The 18,304-nt window shown below is 38.9% G+C and overlaps 1 protein-coding gene across 2 annotated transcripts; it reads right to left on the bottom strand.

The window, feature by feature from the left end:
* Window positions 1–783: 783 nt before the first annotated feature.
* Window positions 784–18,069, bottom strand: cep15 (centrosomal protein 15). 2 transcript variants are annotated; one of them, XM_072582441.1, is made up of 5 exons: window positions 17,905–18,069; window positions 17,621–17,743; window positions 8,317–8,440; window positions 3,572–3,646; window positions 784–2,021 (listed from the first exon to the last, which is right to left on the bottom strand). In XM_072582441.1, exons 2-5 carry the CDS (start codon window positions 17,674–17,676, stop codon window positions 1,773–1,775), a joined length of 504 nt encoding a protein of 167 aa, XP_072438542.1. In that variant the 5' UTR covers window positions 17,677–17,743; window positions 17,905–18,069; the 3' UTR covers window positions 784–1,772. The 2 variants fall into 2 exon arrangements, with proteins under 2 accessions (XP_072438542.1, XP_072438543.1); XM_072582442.1 differs by lacking the exon at window positions 17,621–17,743.
* Between the last annotated feature and the right edge of the window lie 235 nt (window positions 18,070–18,304).

Raw genomic sequence — 18,304 nt, 5'->3', positions numbered from 1 at the left:
GGTGGTTATGCCTTCAGCTATCTAAGTGTTAAGTCTTCTTCCTACCTCACATTCCTCCCTTAAGACTCAATCTTACCTCTTTGAGCAACATTTTGCTCATCTAACTTAATTTTCCCCTTATGTGGTTCACCATCATTTTAAAACATTCTAAAGTACTTCACAGGGATGATTATATGTTAAAAATGTTAAAATAAGTTATGATTGCTAGTCAAAAATATATAATTCATCCTGGAATATAGCTTTGTTGCTGTCAGCAGGTCTCTATCTTATCCATCTTCTAATTCTTTAATTATTAGACTTTAAACTAATGGACAACAAGCAGCATCATCAACACCATGACTGCTCAAACCAAAAATTTGCAAATATGCGTTAATGAACTGAAAAATGAGAGCTTTCATTGATTTTTCTCATTAACTATGAGCTAAACAGGTTAGCAATAGTACCCACGATTAACTAAGCAGGCTTAACCTGATGACTCATTCATCTGACCATTTCAGTTCTCAACTATTTAATTGATAATGCAGTAGTTTATTGTTGCAAGTAAATTGCCTTTATCCCTAAACACAATACACTGCCATTTTCACAAGCATCTCTTTTCAAAATGGAACATGTGCTAAGCTTGCAACTTAAAAACTTCTTTCCACAATCAAAATCTAAATAAAGAATATTTTACAAAAGAAAACATTTTAAAAATGCATTGAGAATTTAACTTTTATTAGCTAATAGCAATTTATTTTAAGTAACCTAGCAGTTGATCAATTCAAATCATGCACAATGCACTCATGTGTTCTCAAAGCTGTAGTTTTATTATCTTTAGAAATTTTGGTGCAAACTCACATTTAAAACAAAATAGATCATGCACAAGTAGTGTAAATATTCACAGAATATTTTGCTGGATATCACATCATTCTAAATCAACTGACCTGACTATAATTTCAGTACTTATTTAGATAACTAGGCATAGGCATACAATTTTCAAACTGGGTACAACTAGAAAACTGGGTGAAAATTGTGCTTGAAATTGTATTTTTTTTCAAAGTTATGGTCAAGTTTGATATCAAAAACATTTGCACAATTACGATTTTTCAACTGTCCATAAAAGTACACCATAGAATGTACATGGTTATGTTCTTCTCAACATTAAAACAAACAAAAACTGGATTTTGTAACTTGGAATTTTATTCACATAGCTAAATGCATTATTATGTCCTTAGCGTGTGAACAACCTGATTTTAATTCACTGAAAATTATATGAAAAGAATAATGCTGAACCATTTACTATCATCATTATAGTGCTGTGTCAATGTTAACGAAATGAGTCAGTACGTTAAAACTTTTTAGACCACCTCGTGTTCATGTGCCTAATTAAAAAAAAACTACAAAGTGTTTCCTCCTCTACCCCTGCTCCAATCAATGTAAACTTGCAGTACTCATCATCTTGACCTGGAGGTACAGCCAAAGTTGAGAACAGGCTGGTTTTCAAGAAAATGATTTTTAAAATCAAGGGTTGAGAAACTCATTTTACTCAAAGTAAATTGCATTTAAAATTCCCTAATCTGTTGCACTGATTTGGTCATTTGTACTTATTTTGCATGGATAGATTTCTATAAATTTATTTTATATAATTCATTCTGAAATTATGAGAGCAATAAATAACTTTGCAGTAAAAGAATTAAATTTCTTTCATACAAAAAAAATCACATGATTTATTTAATTAATAGGTATGTCTAACAAATCTTAAAATTTAATTCTTAACAAAAGTACTTTGCAGATTATCCATCTTTTTTTCTAGAAACCTTTGTTCTTTTTTGTTTTTCGGAATGCGGAGACAGAGGTGGTGTCTTGAAAGTAGATGGTAATGGTGGCAAATTACTACTTTCTATGGTAACGTTGTCTTGAGGTTTTTCCTTCTGTGATTTTTTGTGCTTTGAATTTGTCACTTCAACGGGACTCTCTGCTTGACCCAGTAAAAACTGTTCCCGTTTCGGTAAATGTTCTTCAACAAATGTCCAATATTTGGTCTGGTCGAACAAACAGAAGTTTCACAAATAAATGTAACTGTATCTTGGTTAATTATATGTTTCCAAACATTACAAACTCTTGTTAAAGGTAAACAAACACAATTTTCAGAACAATAAAAAACCTTTGTGCTATTATTTCTGCATTGTGAATTTCTTTTCACTAATTACACCTGTTCCATTTCCTGTTTCTCTATTCAAATTAGGGCTCTATCAATGTAAAAAATACAACAGATTTTTTTTTAAAAATCTCTAAATGTGGACAATGTTTAAAATGCCCAATTTATCCCAATTCTTAAGTGCCCTGTGAAGTTGGTGGTAGCCTTCTTTGTGACCCACTGCAATCTTTAATGATGCTGCTCCCATGTGATAGCTAGGGAAATCTAGGATGCTTCAACTCTGTTTCTTTATGGTGTGATGACCAAAATTGATTCAATGTTACATGTTATACATAATCAGTACACTCTAAAGTCTCAGCATAATTCTTCTAGACTTGTGTTCTATTGCTGTCCCTATTAGTCCAAATTATAAAATTGCCTTATTAAATTAGACATTGAAACTGACAAGTGATTCCATAATATTCAAAGTATTGTTTTTGTAGAATCCCTGCAGTGTGGGGGCAGGCCATTCGGCCCATCAAGTCCACTGTGACCCTCTGAAGAGCATCTCACACAGCCCGACCCCCTACCCCTGCATTCCCTATGGCTAATCCCACCTAGCCTGCACACTATGGTCAATTTAGCATGGCCAATCCACCTAACGTGCACATCTTTTGGACTGTGGGAGGAAACTGGAGCACCTGGTGGAAACCTAAGCAGACATGGGGAGAATGTGCAAACTCCACACAGACAGTGATCCGAGGCTGGAATAGAACAAGAGTCTTTAGAGCTGTAAGGCAGCAGTGCTAACCACTGAGACACCATGCCTTCTTTTGTGACGGATGGGAAGAAATTATATATTATGATTAGAGTTTCTAAAAGTTACTACAAAATCTACAAGCACAGAAGAGCAAGGGACAAAATTTGGACTTTTTGGGAAGTGTGTTGGATTGTTACCTTTACCTGTCTTGAGTTCACAGTTGCACATACCAACTGAAGTCACTCTGCTCCCTTACATCTCTTCATGCCACTTTACAGACAGCCGTAAAATTGTAAAAAGGAGTACTGATTTGCAGAAAACTGCAAAGCAACTGCTGATTCCACTTGAATCAGAATGTAGTGCCTTTGCTCTTGCACAAGTTAGAGAACGGATACACCAAGCTTGATTGTTATTTGGAATTATGACACACATTAAAAAGTTTAAAATGTGTGCTTCTGATGTGTACTTAGAAGACAAACATTTTACATTGCTATTTTGCCCTTCTGTTAAACAGTTACATTTTAAAATGGATTTCTCCTGTAAATTTTGATTTGTCTCACATACACTAGGGGGCACTCAACGATAGCTCAAGAAAGTCACTTTACATTCTGTAATTTATTATGAACATACATAAAATCATAACTCAATTAACATGCTATGCAACAATATCCAACATAACAGAATTGGGCATGTACCTTGAGAGTGACAAAAGAAGGATGCAAATGTGTACCCGCCCTCGCTTTTAAGTTTTCCTCAGCTACTCCCAAATCCTAAAAAAACAAAATCTCTTTAACAAACAAAAGATTTGATAAAACATTATTTTCAATGTGATAAAGAATAATCATTAAAGATTTCCATAATGTTGAGACTAAGTTGATTATTTAAAAGCTTGTCTAAAAATTAAACTTTAATCATATATATTGATTACTATAGCAAATTCTAATCTGCAGAACTTTAGTTCCTCAAATTATACTTAACTATAGTGAAGCACAAGGTCTGAAAGAGCTGTTAGAGTCACTCTTAATCATGAGAAAATACCTTATACCAAGTCTGTTTATACAGTTTGTGTGTATAGTAGATGTGCATCAATGCAGGGAAATATCCATATGTATTAACTACATTAAGTATCAAAAATAATAAGTTGAAATGGATTCCCTTGATGATTCACTACATCTATCAATGGCTCTTACTTTAACTTTGAAAGGGTGGCTTATGCAGCATGTTGGAGCTTAGCCATGGCATCAGAAATCAGGCAAGATATTTTAGCTTGTGCCTCATCAGCAGGAATTGTGGGCAAATCCTCCATGGAAAAAAAAATAAGCCATCCAGGTTGCTTAACATCAGAAAAATAAACAGGGAAGGTAACTCCAGAACAGTCTCTTGGGACCAGCTGAATTGAGGCACCAGAGGTCATGACTTTCCAAATCAGGACTAGAAAAGCATATCTGATCCAGAAAGTGAAGTAAAATTAAATCATGACTATTTGATCCCGTTCATGCTGTGGCAGATTCTTTACTTCTGAGAGAGCCACAGACTAGAGTTACATCATAGAGCCTCTGCTACGATTGTAATCACATCATAGCTGTTTATTAAAAGGAGGAACTCAATAGTTTGGATAGATAGTTTAGCCACCTGTCCAGAAGCCAGAGTATAAACACCAGTTGGAAGGATCCAGAAACCTTTTAAGGAGGGTGTTTTAACTATCCACCCACCAGGATTCCATCAGGCAGTTGGGATATAATTTCACTCTAAGTTACTGAGTTCTACATACTTTCAAATGCTCGTTTCATAAAGCAACCACAAAGTAATCAATTGTTCCAAGGCACTTCACGGATGCATCATAAAGCAATGTCTGAAATAACCGCAAAAGGCAATATTAAGCCAAATGGCTAAAATCTTAGTCATAGGTAGATTTTATCAGGAAGCGGGGTCACAGAGTCTGAAGCATGAGAATTGGGTCACAATGTAAAACTGTCTAAGAAGCATAGTTACACATAATTCTAGATTGCATGGCTTTCCAATAATCTGAAAAGTACTGTGCACAAGTCATGTTCTAAGATACTATACATCAGAGGTTGAGTAGAAAAAAAAGTTAATATGGACTTAAATGAATATGCTGCAAACAGAATAACCAGGTGGTGAGGTAGATCTGGATGTCATCAGAATACATGTGATACCTAAGGCTATGTTTTCAGATGGTAATACTAAAGGCAGCACATGGAGGAGAACTGGAGTTTGTCAAAGATAGATCATATGGGTCACCAGTGGTAACTACGGGAGAACAAAAAAAGAAATCATTGCCAAGTGATACAACGCTGTTATTAGACAGATAAGGATAGGAACTATGATTGCATACCCAAGAATGTAGATGTCAGTGAAGAGGCATTGGAAGAGGTCCAAACAAATATGATTTAATGGAAACGCTCAGTGAATCTGGCAGCATCTGTGAACTGAGTTCACGAGACCCAAAAGTTAACTCTGATTTCTCTTCACAGATGCTGCCAGACCTCCTGAGTTTTTCCATCAATTTCTGTTTTTGTTTCTGACTTACAGTATCCTCAGTTCTTTTGGTTTTTTTTAGATCTGACTTAGTATTCGATCCACATTGTTACCTGACCTTTAATACACCAGAAACAGCAGCACAACAGGTCACAGCTGGAAGTACTCAAGTATGTGTATTAGCTGTGGTCAAGTTCAAGTTTAGTGTAATGTAAGTACCTTAAGGAAATCACTAAGGTTTTTTCTTGAATATCTGCAGAAGTAAACTAATTTACCTGACTACAGGAAAGAAACATTCAGCATGACAAAAGAAAATGAGTAACAATAGTTTCAACAGCTCTCAATAAGAAAGGATATTCTAACTAGAACCAGCTTCAGCATACTTTGTATAGTTGACTTTACAGCTCTTTATGCATAAATATGAGGACGCAAGTTACAGCAGCTTCTTATGAACTTAACATTAAAGTGTCCATGTCATTACCTCTTCATCATTGAAAAGCAGACTCCCTCAAGCTTGTGGTCAGTACTGTGGAAGTATGGGTTTGACAAACAGATTTACAGGGTTAGGCCCCAGGAGCATAATAGGTAGGAAAGCTGGTGAGAAAGTGCAACAGGGCGATTGTAGTTGCTGCTCATGATGGGCTATGACTAAATACCTCAATGAGCTCATTGAAGGATGCAAAGAAAAGCGCAGTGGTTGATCTAAGAAAGAGCAGGCATGGTAAGACAGCAAGAGAAGAGGAAGTTCTTGTGAAAGTATTGAAGATTTAGGAGGGCAGAAGATCCTTGGGAGGAGAGAGGAAGGTGGCATGATGACAGAAGAAACTCTAAGAGGGTAAAGAAAAAACATTAAAAAGAGTAAAAATTAAAATAGATTGCTGGACTTGGATTTGGAAGGGCAAAATAGCATGCAAATTGACACAGATTACAAGGTAAGTACCTTGTATCCTAATTTCTGTGCAAATATACCTAAATACATAATAAAACTGGCAATAGGAAATAGATGGTGATAATAGGAAGGCGTCCAGAATTACAGTTATAACTGGAATAATTGCAACTTGAGGGATGGAATTAGCAAAAGTAATTTTTAAAACTTGTCCAAAATTGAGATTCTTCTTAACCTTTTTCTAATGCGTGCCTTGGAATTGAGGAAAACTTACTTCTGCTCAGACTTAATAGGTTCAGAAATATGTGATTTTCATATTTTATCACATACAGGATAGGTAGTGCTTCAAAAGGGTTAGGGGTTTGCTTGTTGCATTTGAGATCCGTGTCTTCTCTGAATAATCTTGATGTGGTTTATTGATGCAGTTGATGCCTCACTGAATGAGTTCTCTCAATTTTGGTCAGTCACAAGTCATGGTTTCCCATGTGTCAGAGGGTATGTTTCTCTTCAGGGATGCTTTAAGAATGTACGTGAAGTCTTCCTGAAAATCTCCTGCCACAGTCAGTTTCTACAGAACAGTTCCTTCAGGAGTCTAATGTCAGATATATAAGTGAAATGTCCCACTCAGTGCAGTCTGTTTTGAGTGATTTTGGGTAAGTTGGCTTGGATGCTGCTGTTGTTGGATCATGTTTGTTGTTGAATTTGGAGGATCTTGACAACGCACTTTGGTGGTACTGAGGTTCTGTATCGTATATAGGAGTACAGAAATTATTTCTTCTTAGCAAACTAAGATCTTTGTTTCAGGTTTGAGATCTCAAACCTCAAACTCTTTCCATCTGTTGGCCAAAGGCTGAGCTGGTACACTAGAGGTACTGATTATTCTGGAAAAGAACAGATTGAATCTGAAAAACCAAAATGAACCAAAAGCCAAGCAATGGCCTAACAGGAGTATATGGCATCATAATCTTAGCATTGAAGAAGAATGGCAACAGACTAAACTATGATGTTTTAAATATTTCCAGAAAATGTCTATGACTCTATGAAAAGGATTAAAGGAATCCAATAGGTGCAAGGGAACTTTTACCACTAAGTCAACCACAGCTTACTAAAGATGAAAGAAATAGTGTGTCGATTAAAAATGAGACATCTTTTATGACAAAGGTCGGATTGCAGGATCTAGAGAAGCTCAACAGGTTTTAGGTTATGAACAGAATATTTTAACATTCTTCATTTCAGCAAATAAGGATGCAGCTCAAAAGCTATTATGTCTATTGTACTTGTAGGACAAATGTATGGTTGCAACTGACATTGAAACTACAAGGAGTGAACTTCTCATTTACACTCAATTTGTATTCTTTAATCACTGACTCATCAATCCGTGGAAAATATTTTCTTGGTTTAATCAAAACACCTGAACTTTCAAGACCTCAGTTAGACTGCTCTTAGCCACCTTCACTGTCAAGAAAAAGCCTCAGTTTCTCTATCCTTTCCTCTTATCTCATTTCTACTATCATCTTCATGAATCATTTCTGTACCTTCTCCATGGTTTCTATAATCTTCCTCAGTATCATAATTTCATGACATAACAAACAAGTGAAGAAAGTTCCAAAGAGCTAAGGGAAACAGATTAAACTTTCTGGTAAAGAATGGTAGAAGAATGATATGCAAATACTTCAAATGTTTATTCATTATCAGTAGTAATGCTCACCTTATGGGAGAAAGAATATTTCCATTACTTCATTAAACTATTTAATATTAAATGTAATTCAATGAATTAGCCAAATGCAAAAAAGAATGAGAAATAATTAAAGTTATGTACAAAGATCAAAAAATACAAAAAAAATATAATAAATTAGCTAGTAAATATTGTAACATGCATTTTATTCTTCAATTTTTGCATGCAAGAGTTAAATTAGTTTTCTGGAAATTCATGTTTATGAAAACTCATTATTAACAAAAACAAATGCAATAGAATAAGCAGATTTAGAGTTTTGTCTGTGCTTTAAAAACAGGTAAAAGTAAACAACAAAAAAACCTTTGCAAAAGGCAACTTACTCTTAAAAGCAATCTATTTCTTTCGTTAGCTGACTTTAATTCAATGGTTTGCAGTTTTTTCTTATTTGCCTGACTTTCAAGCTGGTTTTCCATTTGCTGAAGAAGTGTGGTTCTCAAGCTTAATCTAGGCAGCAAAAATAGAACAAAATTGCACTGCTCCTGATTTCTGTACAATTTCAAATCAAAATATTGAAAATAATGACAACAAATTAATGATAAAAAAGTAATTCAGCTAATGGCTCAACAGTCTACTGCCCAAGTTATCACAGAACTGCTTTCAAATAATTAGTTCATACTTCTTCATAATTGTATGTTCATTTAAGGAGCAAAAACATTAATTTAGATTTAATATAGTAACAGGCTAAAGGATTAAATTTGTTGCCAAAGAGTTGAGAAAACATTTAAATTCAGCAAAAAAACCCAAGAAATTGATTAAAAAGGGAAAGAAGATGCAAAAGACAGGTCAGCCAAAAAAAATTACAAAAGTTTCGAGACAAATATAAAAATGAAAAAAGAGACAGGAGAATTCACATCAGTAAACTAGGAAATGGCACACATTAAATACTCTGCAATTAACTTCACAATAGAAAACAAATTCAATTGTTTAAATCCAGGAGGAACCAAGGTTCTTGTGAAAATGAGGAATACAATATTTGTACTATCAAAGACAAAGTACTAGAAACGTTTACACAAGTAAATGTCTGCAATTTTCTGTACTTGCTATTCTGCATCATAAACTGTAAAAGTGCCTAGAAATAGCGGTTGATTTTGGTCTTCCAGAACTCCTCATTCAGCGACAACACTTGGAATGGAAGGAAGAAAATGAAAACCAGTTATTCAAGAAAGCTTCCTATTTTCATTCTACCTAACTTTTGGCCAGTTGAAGCAAAAAGAACTGTGGATATTGGAAATTAGGTACAAAAGTCAGGAATTGCCGAAAAAAAAAATCAGCAGATTTGGCAGCATCTGTGGAAAGAAAACAGAGTTAACATTTTGGGTCCAGTGACCCTTCTTCCGAACCGATTGTAGTACTGAAAGGCTGGAGGAGGGAGCATGGAGGAGAGACGAGAAACTAAAAAAAAGAGACAGGAGTAAAATGATAGGTGGAGATGGAGCACAGAGACAGAGAGAAAAAATGTTGAGCAGACAAAGGAATGGGTAAAAGACAGGCTGGGAGAATCAATAGCTACACATTGGACTCTTAGTGGCTGACATTGGGTTGTTTGGGGTTACAGTCCATGTGATGACAAGACCTGAAGTGGGAGTGTTGGGGTGAGGACATGGGAGGAGGTGCTCAGGCCTACAATGATTGAACTCAGTATGGAGTACAGAAGGTTGCAAGTTTCAAGTGGCAAATTAGGTACTACTGTTCTTCCACTTGCACGGAGTTTTGTTGAAGCACTATAGCAAGCCTTTATTCCAGGTTCAGATAAAATGAGATTAGTGACTCTTGAGGACACAATGATCTGGTGTTCCATGGCAGGGTCATGGTCCAGGGTCCATTGTCCAGATAAACTAATACTATTCGAAGAAAAATGCCTGAATCTATAAATAGGGATGTGATAAACAGGACATTTTGCAAATCATAATATGGTGGGCAGAACCAACTCAAATTTATGAAACGGAAACTGTTGGACAAACATGTTTTCATTATTAAAAATTCTGTTTGGTTAAGGGAGAAAACAGTTGATGAATCATATTTGGATCTTCAAAAAGCATTGAGTAAAAGGTTCCTTAGGACTTGGAAGGTTGAGAATGTATTAGGGGAAAGAAATCACAGAAGTAGAAATAAATAGGCCATTTCTGGGCTGACAGGCTGCAACTAAAGAGGTACTGCAAGGACTAGTGTTATGGACTCTGGTACTTACAATCTATATTAATGACTGAGTGTAAAGAAATCAAGTGTTTTGACAATAAAAAGTTACATAGCAAAGTAAATAGTAAGGATGCATAAAGGCTGAAAAGAATATATATAGGCTAAATGAGGGGGATCTTGTGTGCAGTGGTAATTTTAACAAAATTATTCATTTTGTGGGATGTGGGCATCGCTGGGTGGCCAGCATTTATTGCCTGTCCCTAGTTGCTCCTTGAAGTGGTGGTGAGCTGCCTTCTTGAATCACTGCAGTGGGCTGACCCACAATGCCATTAGGGAGGTAATTCCAGGATTTTGGCCTAGTGACAGTGAAAGAACGTCAATATATTTCCAAGTCAGGATGGTGAATGGCTTGGAGGAAAACTTGAAGGTGGTTTGTTCCCACATATTTGTTGCCCTGTCCTTGATGGAAACGGTCGTGGGTTTAGAAGTTGCTGTCTGAGGATCTTTGGTGAGTTTCTGCAGTGCATTTTGTAGATAGTACACACTATTGCTACTGAGTTTAGTGTAGAGGGAGTGGATGTTTGTGAATACAGTGCCAATCAAGCAGGTTGCTTTATCCTGGATGGTGTCAAGGTTCTGGAGTGTTGTTGGGGCTGAACTCATCCAGGCAAGTGGGGAGTAATACATCACACTCCTGACTTGAGCCTTTCAGATGGTGGACAGGCTTTCAGGAGATGAGTTACTCGCTGTGGTATTCCTAGCCTCTGACCTGCTCTTGTAGCCACTGCACTTATGTGGCGAGTCCAGTCGAGTTTCTGATCAATAACTCAAAGGATGTTGATACTGGGGGATTCAGTGATGGTAACATCATTGAATGTCAAGGGATGGAGGTTAGATTTTCTCTTATTTGTGATAATCATAGCCTGGCATTTATGTGGTGTGAATGTTACTTGCCACTTGTCAGCCCAAGTCTAGATATTGTCTCCACTTCTGACCTTATGATGGAGGGAAGGTCATTGATGAAGTAGCGGAAGATGGTTGGGCCTAGGACAGTACCGTGAGGAACTCCTGCAGAGATGCCCTGGAGTGGAGATGACTGACGTCCAACAACTACAACCATTTTCCTATGTGTCAAGTATGACTCTAACCACTGGAGAGCTTGCCCCCAATACCGACTGACTCCAGTTTTGATAGGGCTCCTTGATGCCATACTTGGTCGAATATGGCCTTGAGGTCACTCTCAGCTCATCTCTGAAATTCAGCTCTTTTTTTCCATGTTTGAAACAAGGCTGTAATAAGGTCAGGAGATAAGTGACCCTGGCAGAACCCAAACTGGGCATCACTGAAGGTGCTGCTTGATAGCACTGTTGAAGACACCTTCCATCACTTTACTGATGATCAATAGTAGATTGATGGGGCGGTAATTGGTCGGGTTGGATTTGTCCTGCTTTTTATGTACTGGACATACTTGGGCAATGTTCCACATTGTCAGGTAGATGCCAGTGTTGTAACTGTCCAGGAACAGCTTGGCTAGGGGAGCACAAGTCTTCAGGACTTTGGCCGGAATGCTGTTAGAAGCTGTAGCGTTTATAACATCCAGTGCCTCCAACAGTTTCTTGATATCACGTGGAGTGAATCAAATTGGCTGAAGACTGGTATCTGTAATAGAACATAGAAAAATACAGCGCAGTACAGGCCCTTTGGCCCTCGATGTTGCGCCGACTGAAGCCTACCTAACCTACACTAGCCCAATAACCTCCATATGCTTGTCCAATACCCACTTAAATGACCATAAAAAGGGAGAGTCCACGACTGCTACTGGCAGGGCATTCCATGAACTCTCAACCCGCTGAGTAAAAAATCTACCCCTAACATCTGTCCTATACCTACCACCCCTTAATTTAAAGCTGTGTCCCCTGGTAACAGCTGACTTCATTAGCGGAAAAAGGTTCTCACTGTCAACCCTATCTAAACCCCAAATCATCTTGTACACCTCTATCAAATCTCCCCTAAACCTTCTTTTCTCCAATGAGAAAAGCCCCAAGTGCCTCAGCCTTTCCTCATACGATCTTCCTACCATGCCAGGCAACATCCTGGTAAACTTCCTCTACACTCGTTCCAATGCCTCCACATCCTTCCTACAATATGGCGACCAAAACTGCACACAATACTCCAGATGAGGCCGCACCAGAGTCTTATACAACTGCAACATGACCTCAGGACTCCGGAACTCAATTCCTCTACCAATAAAGCCCAGTACACCATATGCCTTCTTCACAGCACTATTTACCTGGGTGGCAACTTTCAAAGATCTGTGTACATGGACACCAAGATCCCTCTGCTCATCCACACTACCAAGTAGTCTACCATTAGCCCAGTAATCCATCTTCTTGTTACTCCTACCAAAGTGAATGACTTCACACTTAGCTACATTGAATTCCATTTGCCACCTTACTGCCCAGCTCTGCAACTTATCTATATCCCGCTATAACCTGCCACATCCTTCTTCGCTGTCCACAACTCCACCGACTTCCGTGTCATCCACAAACTTGCTCACCCAGCCTTCAAGCCCCTCCTCCAGGTCATTTATAAAAATGACAAACAGCAATGGTCCCAAAACAGATCCTTGTGGAACACCGCTAGTAACTGCACTCCAAGATGAACCTATACCATCAATTACTACCCTCTGTCTCCTTCCAGCCAGCCAATTCCTAATCCAAACCTCTAATGCACCCTCAATGCCATACCTCCGTAGTTTTTGCATTAGCCTGCCATGGGGTACCTCATCGAACACCTTGCTAAAATCCATATACACCACATCTACTGCTTTACCCTCGTCCACTTCCGTGGTCACCTTCTCAAAGAATTCAATAAGGTTTGTGAGGCACGATCTGCCCTTCACAAAACCATGCTGACTATCCTTGATCACATTATTCCTATCCAGATGTTCATAAATCCTATCCCTTACAATTCTCTCTAAGACTTTGCCCACAACAGAAGTGAGACTGACTGGCCTATAGTTACTTGGGCTACCCCTACTCCCCTTCTTGAACAAGGGGACCACATTCGCTATCCTCCAGTCTTCTGGCACTATTCCCGTAGACAACGACGACATAAAAATCAAGGCCATTGGCTCCGCTATCTCCTCCCTAGCTTCCCAGAGGATCCTAGGATAAATGCCATCAGGCCCAGGGGACTTATCTATTTTCATCCTTTCCAGAATTTCCAACACCTCTTCCCTACATACCTCAAAGCTGTCCATTCTAATTAATTGTGACTCAGTATTCACATCGGCAACAATGTCCTGTTCCTGAGTGAATACTGACGAAAAGTATTGATTTAGTGTCTCACCGATCTCCTCCGCCTCCACACACAACTTCCCACTACTATCCTTGACTGGACCGATACCTACCCTAGTCATCCTTTTCTTCCTGACATACCTATAGAAAGCCTTTGGGTTTTCCCTAATCCTACCAACTAAGGACTTTTCATGTCCCCTTCTCGCCGCTCTTAGCTCTCTCTTTAGATCCTTCCTGGCTACCTTATAACTCTCAATCGCCCCAACTGAACCTTCACGCCTCATCTTTACATAGGCCGCCCTCTTCCCTTTCACAAGGGATTCCAATTCCTTGTTAAACCATGGCTCCCTCACAAGACCCTTTACTACCTGCCTGACTGGTACATACTTATCAAGGACACCCATTAGCTGTTCCTTGAACAATCTCCACATATCATTTGTGTTCTTCCCTTGAAGCCTATTTTTCCAATCCATGCATCCTAAGTCATGCCTCACTGCATCATAATTTCCCTGCCCCCAGCTATAACTGTTGCCCTGCAGTGCACACTTATCCCTCTCCAATGTTGGGGTTCAGTGGAGGAGTCAGAGATAGATCATCCATTCGGCACTTCTGGCTGAAGACTGCTGCGAAAACTTCAGCATTTTCTTTTGTACTGATATACAAGGCTCTTCCATCATTAAGGACAGGGATATTTGTGGAGCTTCCTCCTCCAGTGAGTTGTTTAATTGCCCATGGCTATTCACATTTGGATCTAGCAGGACTGCAGAGCTTAGATCTGATGTTTTGGTGGGTAATTGCTTAAGCTCTATGCTGCTTATGCTGTTTGGTGTAGAAATAGTCCTTTTGGTGACTCCACCAGAATGACACCTCATCTACAGGTATGCCTGGTGCTGCTCTTGTCATGCCCTCCCGCACTTTCCATTGAACCAGGGTTGACCCCCTGGCTTGATGGTCATAATTGAGTGGGGGATATGCCAAGGCATGAGGTTACAGATTGTGCTGGAGTACAATTCTACTGTTGATGGCCCATAATGCATCATGGATACCCAGTCTTGAGCTGCTAGATCTGCTTGAAGTCTGTCCCATTTAGGACAGTGATAGTGCCACACAATACAATGGAGATTATTTCTCAATGTGAAGGTGGGACTTCGTCTCCCCAAGGACTGTGCGGTGGTCACTCTTAGTGACACAATCATGAGCAGATGCATCTATGGCTGGCAGATTGGTAAGCATGACGCCAAGCATGTTTTTCTCTTGTTGGTTCCCTCACCACCTGCCACAAACCCAGTCTAGCAACTTTGTCTTTAGGATCCAGCCAGCTCAATCTGTAATACTGTTGCTGAGTCACTCTTGGTGGACATTGAAATTCCTCACCCAGTGTACTTTCTGTGCCCTTGCCATCCTCAGAGCCTCCTCTCAGTATTGCTCAACATGGAGTAACTGATTCATCAGCTGAGGGAGGACGGTACATAGTAATCAGCAGGGGGCTTCCTTGCTCATGTTTAACCTGAAATCATAAGACTTCATGGGATTCAGAGTCAATGTTGAAGACTCTCAGGGCAACTTCCACCCAATTGTATAACACTGTGCCGCAACCTCTGCAGGGTTTGTCCTGCCGTTGAGAAAGGACATATCCAGGGATGGTGATGGTGATGGTGATGTCTGGGGATTATTGTAAAGTATGATTCTGTGAGTATGACAATATCAGGCTGCTGCTTGACTATTCTATAAGAAAGCCCTCCAAATTCTGGCACTAGCTGCAGATGTTAGGCGACAGGGCTGTTTCTCCCGTTGTCTTTCCTGGTGCCTAGGTCAATGCTAGGTGATCCATCTGTTTCATTTCTTTGAGACTTTGTAGCGATTTGTACAACTGAATGGCTTGCTATGCCATTTCAAACGGCAACTGAGCGTCAACCACGTTGCTGTGGGTCTGGAGTCACAAGTCAGCCAGACAGGGGGAGGATGGCAGATTTCCTTTCCTGAAGGACATTAGTGGACCCGATGGGTTTTTCTGACAATTGACAATGATTTCATGGTGTAGATTAATTGTAGATTTTTAAAAAATTGAACTCAAATTTCACTATCTGCCGTGGCGGAATTCCAACATGGGTCCCCAGAACATTATCTAGGTCTCTGGATTAATAGTCTAAGCGATAATACCACTAAGCTATCGCCTTCTCTCCTGCTGAGCCAAGAAGTCCAGGTTCAAATCCCATATGTCCCAGAGGTGCGTCATAACAAATACAAACAGGTTAATTAAGAGTAACTACAGACTGAGATAGCAAACAATTGGCAAAATAAATACAATGCAGAGAAACATATGTTATCAACTTTACAGGAGAATTGAAAGGCAAAATATTTATTAAATGGCAAGATTTGGAAATAGTGGTTAAGAGGGGCTGTGTCTCTTTGGTCATGAATCATAGAACATTAATATGTAGTTAATATAATTATTTAGGAAAGCAAATGATTTTACTATAAAAGTAAAGAAGTCTTTTTGCAATTGCATAGAACTTTGGCAAGTCTATATCCTGTAGCACTGTGCACAGTTTGTTCTTCTTATCCAAGGATGCCTTAGAGAAAAAGATTCACTAAATTCATTCCTAGGATGACAGATCTGTCCTATAGAAGAGAGATCGAGTGCACTAAATCTCTTTTCTCTGGTTTAAAAGAAGGAAAGGTGACCTAATTGAAACTGACAAAATTCTTAAATGGATCCAAAAGGTAGGTGCTGGGAGGACACTGCTACTGGCTGGGACATATGGAGTAAAAGATCTGTCACTTTGGACTGATAGAGGAAATTACTCACCAAAATGCTCTGAACTTAAGGAATTTTCTTATATTTCTGGATGCTCAAATTCTTCAGAATATTCAAGTTAGATATTGTTATATTTTGCATACTGAAGGGATCATGGGATACAAGGATGATCCACGAATGTGCAGTTGAGATAAATTCAGCCATGAATATACTGAATGGCAGAAGAGGTTCAAGGAACTAGACTTTAAAAAAAATATATACTTGGCAAATTTTTAAGACATCCCCCTAACATATGCAGACAGAATCTCCACATTCACACTAAAAATGTTTTAAGATGTATGTTTATAAGGGTTTCATAAATGTTGCTGTTATTTTGACAGCAAATTCTGACCTTTTTTCTGTCAATTCTATTAAGTGGAGATTGATAAAAATGACTGGTAATGAATTAATAGTTTTAATTTCAGATTTTAAATCTGGAATCACACTCATCATCAAATGTATCAGAAAAATTTTACTGTTACTTGTGGATTCGTATGGTGAGTATAACTATGATGCCATTGATCAGTCGGCTCGCATTCATTCAATGTGCATCATCATTTAATCTTTTAAATTCATGGATATAAGTCTCATTTTGTATTCCCAACAAATCCAGAAACAGTTATACTGTATATTGAATGCTGGTTGAATGTATTTTCCTCTAGGGAGGGCTAAGTAATAGAATAAATTACACGCTTGGTCTTCAGAAGCTTCTGAAGAACAACTACTGTTCCATTTGTGTACTCCTTTTGCAGGAAATCATATTCACATTTATTTGGTTTGCTCTGCAGAAACAATTGTCAATGTAACTGAACTAGTAAGCACTTAAATAAAAGTTAAACAAATAAACACTGAAGTTCATTGGAATGCCAGGTGATAAAGTCCTACAGAGAAAAATATGAACTAATCAGCAAATTCCCATAATGCAGGCAAGCCACACAACCCCAAAATTGACGAAAGAAAATCTGACAATGGCAGAAAGTGCAGGAGAAACTCAGCAGGTCTAGCAGTATCTGTAGAGAGAGAAAACCGAGTCCCATGATTCTTCTTCAGAACTGGAGGAAATCTGACAAACTGATGTGTTTAACTACACCAATACAAAAGACAAAATAATATAGCTGCTGGAAATCTGAACTAAAACAAACAAAATGCTGTAATAGCGCATAAGCTCAGGCAGCATCTGTGGAGGGAGAAACAGTTAATCATTAAGGTTAGTGACCTTTGCTTTCCTGGTGCAAATAAATGTAACTGAAAATACAGCTACTTATTCTTTAGGTAACGTCTAGCATGGCCTGACTTTGTGAACAACAGGGTCTAGATTAGGGTGGTGCTGGCCCTCAAGACACAGGATAATCTAGTTTACCTCAATTCACTTTTAATTTCGTTAATACTTACATTTCCTCATGACGCTTGCTCAGCTCAACCTCATGGGCTAAGTAAGACATTTCCATCTAATAAATCTGGTGTTTTCTTGTGCTGAAATTGACCCAGTTCATTATTGATACGCCTCGACGCAATCTACTGCTTTAAACAAAAACAAACTTAACGCAGTTTTGATCAAGACGAAAGCAGCATGGATCTGCAAATCTCTCCAGCTCGACAGACCCTGTTGCAAAATAAACACACACGAACGCGGAGTGTCCGAGGGGCCGTTTGTGCTGTTCCATTTGTCACCTTACATTGACCGGTCCTCTCGGTGAGACACAGTGCTACAGGTGAATGAATGGCTGTAATAAGGTTCTGTGGCTGTGCTCCGAGGACAGGCCCACCCTGACTAACACCGGCCGAGCCGCCCGGGAGAGGGAGACCGCTGCGGGCTGCAGCCTGCAACAGCAATGCATCATGGGCACAGATCACCGTGGCAACGAGATCAAGGGCAGGAGCTCTCAGAGCTGTTGAAGTAGGCCCAGTCGTCAGGCTTTGTTTTGAGCTTTAATCCTTTGTTGCATGGAACGCTGCTCGGGCTGTCCAGACACGACGAGCTGTTCGAATGTGGGAAGAAGCTTCCTATTTATCCCTTACTTTGGAAGGACTTCTGGATCTTAAAACCGACAATTGCCTGAGTCAGAGGGCAGTTAT

Source organism: Chiloscyllium punctatum, chromosome 12, assembly GCF_047496795.1.
Source record: "Chiloscyllium punctatum isolate Juve2018m chromosome 12, sChiPun1.3, whole genome shotgun sequence".
In the NCBI taxonomy this organism is placed as follows: Eukaryota; Metazoa; Chordata; class Chondrichthyes; order Orectolobiformes; family Hemiscylliidae; genus Chiloscyllium; species Chiloscyllium punctatum.
This window is presented reverse-complemented; position numbering and strand designations above follow the sequence as displayed.

Excerpts from the sequence above, each read along its gene's own strand:
- cep15 (XM_072582441.1), bottom strand. The coding sequence starts at position 17,676 with ATGGAAATGTCTTACTTAGCCCATGAGGTTGAGCTGAGCAAGCGTCAT. Across the intron at positions 3,647-8,316 it reads GAAATAGATTGCTTTTAAGA|GATTTGGGAGTAGCTGAGGA; the intron begins GTAAGTTGCCTT and ends TTGTTTTTTTAG. Across the intron at positions 2,022-3,571 it reads CTTCTTTTGTCACTCTCAAG|ACCAAATATTGGACATTTGT; the intron begins GTACATGCCCAA and ends TTGTTCGACCAG.